The sequence below is a fragment of the Herpailurus yagouaroundi genome, unplaced genomic scaffold, assembly GCF_014898765.1.
Source record: "Herpailurus yagouaroundi ecotype Mexico unplaced genomic scaffold, PumYag 206, whole genome shotgun sequence".
Lineage (NCBI taxonomy): Eukaryota > Metazoa > Chordata > Mammalia > Carnivora > Felidae > Herpailurus > Herpailurus yagouaroundi.
In genome coordinates this window covers 1,738,677-1,750,718 of record NW_024412437.1, presented here as the reverse complement: position 1 = coordinate 1,750,718, position 12,042 = coordinate 1,738,677, and the positions used below count along the sequence as shown (strand labels likewise).

The window sequence follows — 12,042 nt, the reverse complement described above, 5'->3', positions numbered from 1 at the left end:
ATTACATATTCATTTATGTATTACAGAGGTTAGCTCTTTGTCGATGATGTGAATTGCAAATATTTTTTCCAGTTTGTATTTTTTCTCTTGACTGACCTTTTTTTTGGGGGGGAGGGACAAAATAGAACTTTTTTTTCATGGAGTATAATTTGTCAGTCTTTTATTTGATAACTTCTGGATTTTAAGTCCTACTTGAACCAGCCTTTGGCATTTCGAGGTCATGAGGAATTCTTTCACGTTTTCTTCTAGATCTTCTATGGTTTTGTTCATACCTTCAGAGGGTCAGTCCATTTGGAATTTATTCTGGTACATGGTGTGAGTTGGGGGATATCGTTTTTTCTGCTTTTCTTTTAAAGTATTGGGGCACCTGCATGGCTCAGTCAATTAAGCATCCGACTCTCAGTTTCGGCTCAGGTCATGATCTCACATGTTCGTGGGTTCAAGCCCCATGTCGGGCTCTGAGCTGACATGTGGAACCTGCCTGGGATTCTCTCTCCCTCTCTCTCCTCCTCCCTTACTCACGTTGTCTCTGTCTTTCTCAAAATAAATAAATAAAAATTAAAAAATTAAAAAAATAATAAAATAAAGTATCAACACTTATTTTAGGGCACCTGGCTGGCTCAGTCGTTTAAGTGTCTGACTTCGGCTCCAGTCCTGATCTCAGAGTTTATGGGTTTGAGTCCCTGTTTGGGCTGTGTGAAGAGCCTGCTTCGGATCCTCTGTCTCCCTCTCTCTCTGCCCCTCCCCTGCTCTCTCACTTTCTCTCAAAAATGAATAGACATTAAATCAATAAAATATTGGCATTTATTTTGAAAGGAAGCTTTATTTTCTCATGGTGTGCTAAAACTATTAGCATTGTATGTGGAACAATGACTAAGTTTTAGAAGTTTCCTTTGGAACTTAGGGGCATCGGGTGGGACATTTATCACCATTGCTTGAAAGTCACCTTGAGAAGCACAAGCTGGTTACTCCACAGTATACAAAAGTTATCCTTGAAGCCAACCTTTATTTGAGGACTCATGGTGTTTCTTTTTTCTTGCCAAGTAGAAATTTGGTAGATGGGTGGAGCGCAGGAGCGGGGGTGGTTTCCAGTAGGTTGCTTAAGAAGAGAGTTTACAGTGGGGAGGGGGATAGAGGAAACAAAACAACAAAAGTAAATAGCTCAATAGAAAAAGTTCTGTTGTGTTACATTGCTCTTTCATAGCTCTTATCATAACTTCCATTGAACCGAAGATCAGAGAGAAGAATTGTTTTCTTGCTGGGAGCCATCCCTTCTTGGTATTTGCCCTGCAGCAGAGAAGTCTTTGATTTCCATTGTCCCAGTTTGAACCTGACTTAGATTTACCCTGTGTCGGTATCAGAGAGTAGCATTTCAGAAACAACACTGCCCTCAGACCTCAAGGCAGTAATAGTCTAATTCAGACAATACTGTTAACTTGTCTTCATTCACCCGATCATCCACTCTATTAATGTTTTCTGACCAGACACTGTCCCTGCGATCATGCAGCCAGCCAGCCGTCCTGTCCACGCGGGTGAGGAACAGGCCATTATCGCATACTGTAGAAAATGTCTCAGCCAGGGAAGCCCAGGGGGGTGAGGAATGTAGACAGGGATGCGGAGGAAGGGTGGTTCAGTGTGGGAGAGACAGAGGAGAATTCTGGAAGAGTGGATACCTAAACTGAGTTACGACACCTGGGTAGGAATAGGTCGGAAAAGGAGAGGGGATGAGTACTCTAGGGAGGGGTATGGCAAAGATAAAGGCTCAGACACGTGATGTGTTCTGGGAACTATAAATTCTAGCAACCAGAATGTAGGGGCAAGGAAAGAATGGGTGACAGACCCGGCTGGAGAGGTAAGCAAGGGCCGGATTGTGGAGGATTATAAACTGACTTTCCCTGGAGAGCAGTGGGGAGCCATTCCAAGGTTTCAAGCAAGGGAGTGAAAGGACCTGATTTATGTCTTAGAAAGCTCCCTGTGGCCTGATATACTCTGTATGTTTAAAGGCACAGGCTGGAGGGGAGCCACCAGAAGGCATGGATACCTCGAAGAGCTGCCTTCATTCACGCTGAAACCAACCACAGAAGCCAGGGAGAGCCTCCTAGGTCCAGCAAGTTCCAAGCTGAGCTTTCCCCAAGGTGGCAGGTCTGTCTGGTGAACCTGCAATTTTCTGGAAAAGTCAGCCCTGTCCGATAGCATTGCCAGGAAAGGCCGGAGGTCCAAACTTATGCTGTGTAGACAGGCCCATTGGGTTTGGGGTGGCGGGGTGGGGGGAATGGCTCAGGAAAATCAAGAGATCTTGTTGGGTGTCCAAAGAAAGAAGTCCTTTGGGTAGAGGTTGGAAAGAGGGAAGAAGCCTCTCACCCTGCTGTGAGAAGGGGCTCTAAACCCAGGTGAGACAGGAGGGTCAGGAGCACTAAGGCAAATGTCACTTGTAACTTTAAAACAAAGAGTCTGCATTCAGCGGCCCCCTCAGGAAGGCCAGTCATTTCCTGAGGGGATATCGGGCCGCCCCACGCTTCATTGTTTCCAGTTTCCAAGCAATGGCAGCCATTACCTGATCAGCACTATAGTCAGTCTCTGCTTGTGGTGCCAGAAGTTACTAGAGTGCTTTTCTCTACTTTCACAGGGCAGATTTATCTGTGCCACGAGGGAAGTGTCTTCTGCCCCAGGGGCATGGGCCAAAGGCAGAACTAACTGCCTGAAGTCTTTGCTCTCAGGATGCAGCTGGAGACAGCCCAAGACGGCAAGATGTGGCTCGGGGTGCTGCTGGCACTTATGCTTTGTGAGTTTTTATTCTCTTTCCACTGTCCTTACACTTCATGAGAATCAAAGCTGAGGAAATGAGCATATTTCTTCTGTCTTTTCTAGGTCCAGGCCTTGAAGGACAAGAAAACCGTAAGTTGTAAAGTTTCTACCTAGCTTCACTGTGTCTTTTCAGGATTCTTAAAACTCACAGCGAATTGCTTGGGTTTCATGTTTATAACAACTGAGAAACATATTGAGAGCTAAAGTCTATTTCTTTCTGGCATTTTTAGAAGGCTTTTAGAATAAAATGCCTCTTCTAAGCCAAGTTCTAATCAGTGTGTTCTAGGAGTCGCATACATTTTCTCTAGAAACAAGTGCATTGCTATTTGTGAGGATTGGGGAAGTGATAAAAAAGGAGTGATTCCATTATTTGTTTTACCATAAATTTCTTAATTTCATATTCTCCCCTATGCCCCATTGTTTTTGTTCAAATGAGGCATGATCAATTTGTTAGATTCTTGAAGACAGAACATAAATTGTTGTTACGACTTTTCTTCTAAATGATCTGAAACAGATCCTGGATTTCACTTCCCATCGGCCTGTGAGGCTATGATAATATTTGTAATGTTTTGTGCTTGTGGACAGGAAGGGGGGTTGCTTCTGCCCATCTTGGAGGTCTGGTTTATCATCCACTTTAGAGCTAATTTTGAATCTTTAAGACAAGTTCAGATGCTTGACGGGGTCTGGGGGCTAAATGGAGGGAGAGCCCACAGAAGAGGATCCCCTTGTCGCTCGGCAAAAGAACGGGGTTGACTGGATTGCAGACAGTTGTATAGTTCTTTGGAGATGATGTGCACGGATGACGCTAGTTTGCTGAGCCCAGGCTTGGAGCAGTGGCTCTGGGATTGGCCAGTGCGGCTACTAACAAAGCCAGTCTGTTGGTCTCCTGTCCATGTGCTCTGGTGGGCATTTGACTCCCAGGGCAACTCACGGAGACAGGATATCCCTGATCTTTGTAAGCATCCTAATGGACCGATAATGTCTCTATGACTCCAAGAAATAACCAACTCGCCCAGGTGAGAGCCAGTTAGCAAGGCATTGGCACTAGAACTTTCACTGTGTAAAATATGGGTCTCTGTCTAGAGCCAGAGGCCCAACTCAGATCTTTTTTAAAAAAAAATTTTTTTTAACGTTTATTTATTATTGAGAGACAGAGAGACACAGAGCATGAACAGGGGAGGGGTAGAGAGAGAGGGAGACACAGAATCTGAAGTAGGCTCCAGGCTCTGAGCTGTCAGCACAGAGCCCGACGTGGGGCTCGAACTCACAAACCTTGAGATCATGACCTGAGTCGAATTCGGTGGCTCAACCAACTGAGCCACCCAGGCTCCCCCCAACTCAGATCTTTAAAGCCACTTTCACTTTGCCTCTTTGAGACTTTTTTCCCCCGAATCTGTAGAATGGGGATGATAAGAGAATTGATCCCATAGAGTCTGTATGAGGATGAGATTAGATAAAAGGAAGTGACTTACCTGCGAGGCATGCGATGACTGACAATGGTTTAGTATCTGGTCTTAGCCCTCCACAATCATGGCTCCTGCACTGCCCCTGTGTGTCCGTTGCTGTTCACATACCTCAGCTCTTGTCCACACCATGCCCTGCAAACACGCAGGTTGCTGGGCTTCTGCTTCCCAGGACCTCCAGTCTCTCCCACCTCCCTACCTCACATGGGAAGGTATCACTCCCTTCCCGGGGTTCCTGGAGAAAGGCCTCTGTATCTTCAGGGAAGACCTCAGAACTGTAGGACTTGGAGCAGGGAGACTCTCCCACTGCTTCCTCAGGCTATCACCTTGTTTTACACTTGAGGAGATGGAGGCTCAGGGGCCACGAGGTACTTGTGTGTGATCAATGCTGGGTGTTAGCAGAGTGAAGACTAGGACCAGGTCTCCCGTTCCTCAGGTCACCCAAGACCGTGCTGACCACACGTTTGACACGCATGATGCCAGCTTGCTGTACATTGCCTGCTCTGTGGTCGTACTCCTTGGTCAGCCTTGGCCCTTTCCCTTCCTTCTATCCCAGTCTCCCCCACTCAGCCCCAGCCCGCCTGCCTGCCTCAGGAGATGACCTCAGCTCCATCCTTCACCTAGAAAACACTGCTGTCTGCAGGGAACTCCCTCTACTTCCCGCCCTGCCCTGTCTACAGGCTTATCTGTCTCCCCACCCATCCTCCCAGCTTCCCTCCCTGCTTCAGAGATGTCAGTCCCTGTGGCTGAACGGGGCCAGCCTGTCCACCTGGGCTCTGAGCCCATCACTCATCCGCCCCGATCTCCCTCTACCATTTTTTTAAAAATATTTTTTATGTTTATTTTTATTTTTGAGAGAGAGAGAGAGAGAGAGAGAGAGAGAGAGAGAGGGAGCACAAGTGGGAGAGGGGCAGAGAGAGCGAGACACAGATCCAGAGCAGGCTCCAGGCTCCAAGCTGTCAGGACAGAGCCCGATAAGGGGCTCGAACCCACGGAATGCAAGATCATGGCCTGAGCTAAAGTCAGACGCTCAACCGACTGAGCCACTCAGGTGCCCCTCGCTCTATCATTTATTTAGTTCACCATTCCACTTTCAGTATCTCTGTTTCCCACTCCGTTCTGGCTCTTTCTCCTCAGTCTACAAACACAAGTGGTAGTTTTTGGTTTGTTTGTTTTTGTTTTGTTTTTAGGAAAAAGAAAAAACACAAACAACCCACCTCCCTTCATTATCTTGTGTCTCCCCCCAATGAATCCACTCCCTTCCTCAAATTTCTGTCAAGGCTGGTTTATAACTGCAGTCTCTGCTTCCTCAGCTCTTAGTCTGCCCTCACTTAGTACTCTGGTTTTAGCCCCCACACCCCGCTGCCACCAGAATCCTCTCATTAAGGGCTCACCAAAGACCTTGTACTACCAAATGCCACGAACACTCCCATCCCTCACCTTTCTGGACCCCTTTGCTGCCTTTGCACAAAGCCTCCTTCCTTGACCTTCTAGACTCTTCCTTGGTGTTCTCCCACCCCTCTGACAAACCCTCCGCCTCTATTATTAATGACAGTACAGTCATAATGTGGTGCAAACATCTCCACTGTCTAGTTCCAGAATATTTTCATCACCCCAGAAAAAAAGTCCTTTCTCATCCATTCAATATTCTCAAGTCTACCCCTTCCCCCAGTCTCACTGCACCTGCCCTACCACAGTCTTTGTAGGTTTTCACCTGAACCATGGTCCAGGATGTTTATAGGCCTCTGGTCTCTCCCTCCAGCCCATAGTGATCTTTCTTTTTTTTACTTTATTTTTTTAAATTAAATTTTATTTATTTATTTATTTTTCAACGTTTATTTATTTTTGGGACAGAGAGAGACAGAGCATGAACGGGCGAGGGGCAGAGAGAGAGGGAGACACAGAATCGGAAACAGGCTCCAGGCTCCGAGCCATCAGCCCAGAGCCCGATGCGGGGCTCGAACTCACGGACCGCGAGATCGTGACCTGGCCGAAGTCGGACGCTTAACCGACTGCGCCACCCAGGCGCCCCTAAATTTTATGTTTTTAATGTTTATTTGTTTTTGAGAGAGAGACAGAGACAGAGCACGAACAGGGGAGGGGCAGAAAGAGAGAGGGAGACACAGAATCCAAAGCAGGTTCCAGGCTCTGAGCTCTGAGCATAGAGCCCGATGCAGGGCTCGAACTCATGAACTGTGAGATCATGACCTGAGCTGAAGTTGGATGCTTAACTCACTGAGCCACCCAGGCACCACCTATAGTGATCTTTCTAAAGCTCCAATGACATTCTGTCACCCCAACCGCCCCCCGCGCCCCCCCCCCCCTGCCAAATACCCTTAGGCAGGTCCAGCTTGTCAGTACCCTAAGAAACACCCTCCATTCTTGCACCTCCTTCCTAGCTTGCCTGGCCCCTCGGGCCCCATATTCTGGTTTCTGTAATTGTATGTGCCCAGAATACATTGATGTCTTGGTTCTAGGTAGTTTTGCCATAAACATCTTTGCTATAAGCATTTTTGCTGCATAACTACTAGGCCGGAAGGTAGTTTTATCATGCAAGGCTAAAAAAATAATTGGTTGACAGCTGGTTTTAACAACTGGTTGAGTTTGGTTTCATTTCTCCATTGACATGGTGCTCTGTTTTACCTTCTATACATCTTAGTCTTCATGATGGTCTATACAGTCGTGTAGAATTTTGAACCCACGCTTCCCATAGAACTTTGGAACAGCTATCAATGGACATGTGACAATCTTCCAAGAACAAACAACAGGATAGGAGGCAATACACTTTCACAGTGTAGTACAAAACTCTGTTACAAATATGCATCCTAGTATTTGGAAACTATACCTCTCTCTCTCTTTTATGTTTTTTTTAAGTAGGCTCTACACCCAATGTGGGGCTTGAACTCATGACCCAGAGATTAAGAATTGGATGCTCTAGGGGCATCTGGGTGGCTCAGTGCGTTAAACATCCTACTTCGGCTCAGGTCACGATCCCAAGGTTCATGAGTTCGAGCCCCGCGTCTGGATCTGTGCCGACAGCTCAGAGCCTGGAGCCTGCTTGGGATTCTGTGTCTCCCTCTCTCTCTGTGCCCCTCCCCCACTTGTGCTATCTCCCAAAAATAAATAAACGTTAAAAAAATTATTAAAAAAAAAAAAGAGTTGGATGCTCTACCAACTGAGCCAGCCAGTCACCTCAAAACTATACCTCTCTTAATGAGGAAGAAGCTTTAGTAAAGAAAGAATGAGGAGACCCATCAATAAGAAAAAAAAAAAAAAAAGTATAACACTATGAATGAAAGACTTTGAAGACAAATACTTAGGTACAATCCATGAAATAAAATCAGTTATTTACATAGAATTGGCATGAATCTACACACATTTTAAATGTATTCAATTATTTTTTATAATAGTTTTTCTGATTTTGTTATTCATTTTTCATGTTTTGTTATGTCCTCTTACATGAATGTCCCTCTTTTATTTTCCGTGATTTTATCTTTTACGGCCAAATGGCTTTAAGACAAATTAGTTAGGTGTTGAAAATGTTTGCAGCAAAGATCCTTACCATGAAAATACCAAACATGTGACCTTTCATGCCCCTGTGCCCTGGAACATGCTGTTCTCCTGCCTGGAGCACCCCACCACCCGTTCTTGGCCTGATTCAAGCTTTGGTTCAAGGGTCACTTCCTTCACACTTTCCTTGGCCTCCCTAGAGCCACCTTTTTTTTTTTTTTTTTTTTTTTTTTTTTTTGGGTGCTTAATTCATTGTACTTCGGTCATCTAGGTCTCCATCAGCCCATATGGTCTAGGACAGAGGGGATGATTTCTTACTCATCTTGTAATCCCAGCACCTGACACAGGTGCTCACTAAATGTTTCACTGAAGGAGACCCCAACTGAACTTGGAGATGCTTGAGATTCAGATGAGATGGGTCCGTGCATTCTCTGCTGAGCACCAAAGTTCATCAGGGGCTCCCTGCTAACTAGCTCCCTGTAATTTTCCTGACTACAATGGGGGGGGCACCTTTCCTCCCCCCATTTCTGAGTCATTTCCAGGTTGGCCAAGACACTGGCTGAGTCATGATGCCTCATCTTCCCAAGAAACATGAGCATCCGCTCACGGGGAGCTTGAGGTACAAGGAAGCAGCCCCTTCTTTCAGGGTCTGGGCATTTGGCATGATGGTCCCTTATCTGGGCTGTGGTGACTTTGTTACCATGGATCCCCCTCCATCAGGCTTCATCTGTCCAGGTTGAAAAGATCTGACCTATTTAGGCTGCTGCCTAACCCCAATCTTTCATCACAATTGTTCGGTAAAGAAAGTCGTGGATCCTTTTCTCTAGAACAAATGCACACTTGCATCTACTCGAAGGTGGTTCGTGGGCCCCCTACCACCTACCCATGAGCCTCAGGAGGCCCAGGGAGCCCAGACGTGAACACTCACTCTGTTGCATAAATAGTGAGACCTATACATGGTAATCCAGCTTGGCTCTTCCTGGACAGTTTATTCACAAAGAGGACAATGTTTTCAGTATTATCTTAATAATCAGGTAGAGATTTTTAAAGATTAGTTGAGTGGTGTACTACTGCTTAACAAATTACCCCAGAATTTAGTGGCTTGAGATAATGATTTATGGGGCACCTGGGTGGCTCAGTCAGTTAAGTTGACTCCTGATTTCTGCTCAGATCATGATCTCACGGTTCATGCGTTCATGCTCTGTCAGTGCAGAACCTGTTTGGGATTCTCTCTCTCCCTCTCTTTCTGCCCCTCCCCAGCTTGCATGAGCACACATGTGTGCACTCTCTCTCTCTAAAATAAATAAACTTAAAAGATAACAATTTATTATCTCACACCTTCTGAGGGTCAGGAATCTGGGGAGTTCTAGCTCAGGGTCTGTCAGGAGATTGCCCATAAAATGCTCTTCAGTATTACAATGATCTGAGGGCTTTAAGGCCAGGGGATTTGCTTTTAAGCTAACTCATGTGGCTGTGGGCCTCTCTATCGGGATGCTCAGGGAGCAGCTGATTTTGCACAGAGTGAGTGGTCCCCCCAAAAAGAAAGAGTGCTCAAGACAAAAGTTGCAAAGTCTTTTGTAACCTAAACTCAGAAGGAGCGAACAAGCATGCCAATATTTTGGGGTCACAAGAATAACCCTGGTATGATGTGGGAAGGGATAAAATGCACGTGTGAGGGGCGCCTGGGCAACTCAGTCGGTTGAGCATCGGACTTCGGCTCAGGTCATGATCTCATAGTTCGTGGGCTCGAGCCTTGTGTGGGGCTCTATTCTGACAGCTCGGGGTCTGGAGCCTGCTTCGGATTCTGTGTGTCCTTCTCTCTCTGCCCCTTCTCCACTCGCGCTCTGTCTCTCTCTCTCTCTCTCAAAGATAAATCAACATTTGAAAAAATGCAGGTGTGAATAGCAGAGGGCAAGGCTCAATGGGCGCCAACTTGAAGGCTGGCTTCCACAAGGGTTGTGGTGGTGGTGGTGGTGGTGGTGTCAAAACTCTGTGCTACTTTTGTTACATCATGTCAGTGAGGTTTTGTGTTTTGTCACAGAGCTGGGTTTCATAAATCTACGGTAAACATATTGATCAATTTTGTAGAATGCTTTTCCTTCTTCCATCCTGTTGCCCTTTTTTTTTTTTTTTTTACATTTTATTTATTTTTGATAGAGAGAGACAGAGCACAAGTAGGGGAGGGGTAGAGAGAGAGGGAGACACAGAATCTGAAGCAGGCTCCAGGCTCCGAGCTGTCAGCGCAGAACCCGAGGTGGGGCTCAAACCCACAAACCGCGAGATCATGACCTGAGCTGAAGTCGGATGCTCAACCGACTGAGCCACCCAGGAGCCCCAATCCTGCTGTCCTTTCTTCACCCTTGTCTGTTCCAGTTGACCATGGGACGGTGATGTTTCTTCCAGTGAATCAGTTGAGCTGATTTATGAAGCAAATGTGTGTTTGTTGCTTAGAAAGACCAGTTGGCAGAAGTGCCCCGTGCTAGTGGATCTCATCCTTTCTAAAAAACCGCCACCTGATGCTTTAGCCAAGTTTGCTTTGGGGCCCCTGTAAGATGGAAATGAACGAGGCCCGGTCAGTAGGAGACCCACGCAGGGATGGTGCTGAGGCCAGAGGTTCCCGAGTAGAGAAGAACCGGGAATGCAGATGGTGAGCTCCAGGGGGGCAAAAACTGTGCCGATCTCACTCTTCCCTGAACCCCCCACTATTAGATGCGGTGCCTGGCACAGAGAAGCCCCCTTAAATGTCTGCTGAGTGCCAAGGAAGAGGGAAGAGAATGTCAGCCAGGGCCAGGCATTGGGCAATACACACTCTGTCCCTTCAGGGCCCTCAGCCATCTTGGTTCAGTCATTACTCAAGACAGAAATAGGAGGGAAGGCAGGTACTAATGTTCCCACTTTATAGGAGGAGAAGTGGTAGCTGAGAAGAGTTAAGTAACTCCCAAGAGCACTCAGATAATGGCTGTGGAGACAGGGGTTTGGACCCAGACATGCCTGACTTGCTTTCTTCCTGTATCCGCCCAGGTCTGTGTCCCAGTCTAGGGCATGGCCAGCCACGGGTGTGTACTTCACGCAGGCTGATGACACGATGTAGCCTAACACGGCAGGGACGACTAACCACAGGAGTCTGAAGAAGCCACTGTAATTAACCTGGGAAATCAAGAAATGGTTTTCTTTTGAAAAAATTCATTAGCCAAAGGAGTGGATATCAAGTTTCAGAGACCTCAAGACTCAAGTTGGGTTTTATATCTGTGACTGGCAGACAGAAACCTAGCTAACATTTCTCAAGCATTCATCTGTGCCAGGAACTGTGGTCCCAGTACTTAAACTTGGGCTCCCATTTACACTTACTATTATTATGTCCATTGTGTGGATAAGCAAACTGAGGCTCAGAGAAGCTCAGGAATTTGCCAAAAGCCACACAGTTTGTGACCAGAGGTGGGATTTGGCCCAGGCAGTGTGGCTCTGCACGTACCTTCTTCTCCTGTTAGAATCACTGTACTAAACAGCATGGCTTAAAATGAGGAGGAGGTGATGAAGGAGTAGTGAGATGGCCTGTCCCTACCTGGAAGGGACCATATTAATGGATGGGAAACTTCTGTTCTGAGAGCTCACCCAGCAGGCTCTTCAGACCAGGAGCTGGTAAGGAATAGCGAAGACAAAAAAGGGAGTTCTAAAGACTAATGCTGCGGGAAACAACTTGCATTTTAAACAATCACCTCGTTTCATTTCATGGACTGATCAGATGCTGTTTTTTGTTAAATGAATTGCTCAGAAGAAAGGGACAGGTGTGGACAGTTGTATTCCTTTTATTTATTTATTTATTTTTCAACATTTATTTATTTTTGGGACAGAGAGAGACAGAGCATGAACGGGGGAGGGGCAGAGAGAGAGGGAGACACAGAATCGGAAACAGGCTCCAGGCTCCAAGCCATCAGCCCAGAGCCCGACGCGGGGCTCGAACTCATGGACCGCGGGATCGTGACCTGGCTGAAGTCGGACGCTTAACCGACTGCGCCACCCAGGCGCCCCAGTTGTATTCCTTTTAAAACCTGAGACATATTAGACACAAAGTCTAAACGGTTCAAGAAGACTTGACTTTTATTAAAAGAGAAAGACAATTTTTGCCAGTCTCTCTGGTCAGCTAGCTAGCTATCCATTTTCTTATTTAAAAAATTATTTGGGACCACTTATAAAAATTATGTGCTGTTGTTCATGAGGAGAACATAAATGAGGAAATCAGAGTGGAAGGTAAATAAAGGCAGGC

The 12,042-nt window shown here is 46.4% G+C and overlaps 1 protein-coding gene across 5 annotated transcripts in view; it reads left to right on the top strand.

Annotated features, from left to right (window-relative positions):
- The first annotated feature begins 1,835 nt into the window (after positions 1-1,835).
- PECAM1 (platelet and endothelial cell adhesion molecule 1) overlaps positions 1,836-12,042 on the top strand; it is a 61,065-nt gene continuing 50,858 nt past the window's right edge. For 2 of the 5 annotated variants that reach the window (XM_040452118.1, XM_040452114.1), the window contains exons 1-2: positions 2,520-2,782; positions 2,869-2,895. In XM_040452118.1, the coding sequence (XP_040308052.1) occupies positions 2,719-2,782; positions 2,869-2,895 (91 nt within the window). In that variant the 5' untranslated portion in view covers positions 2,520-2,718. Of the gene's footprint in view, positions 1,853-2,519; positions 2,783-2,868; positions 2,896-12,042 lie in introns of those variants that run through there. The other 3 variants (XM_040452117.1, XM_040452116.1, XM_040452115.1) reach the window with 2 other exon arrangements.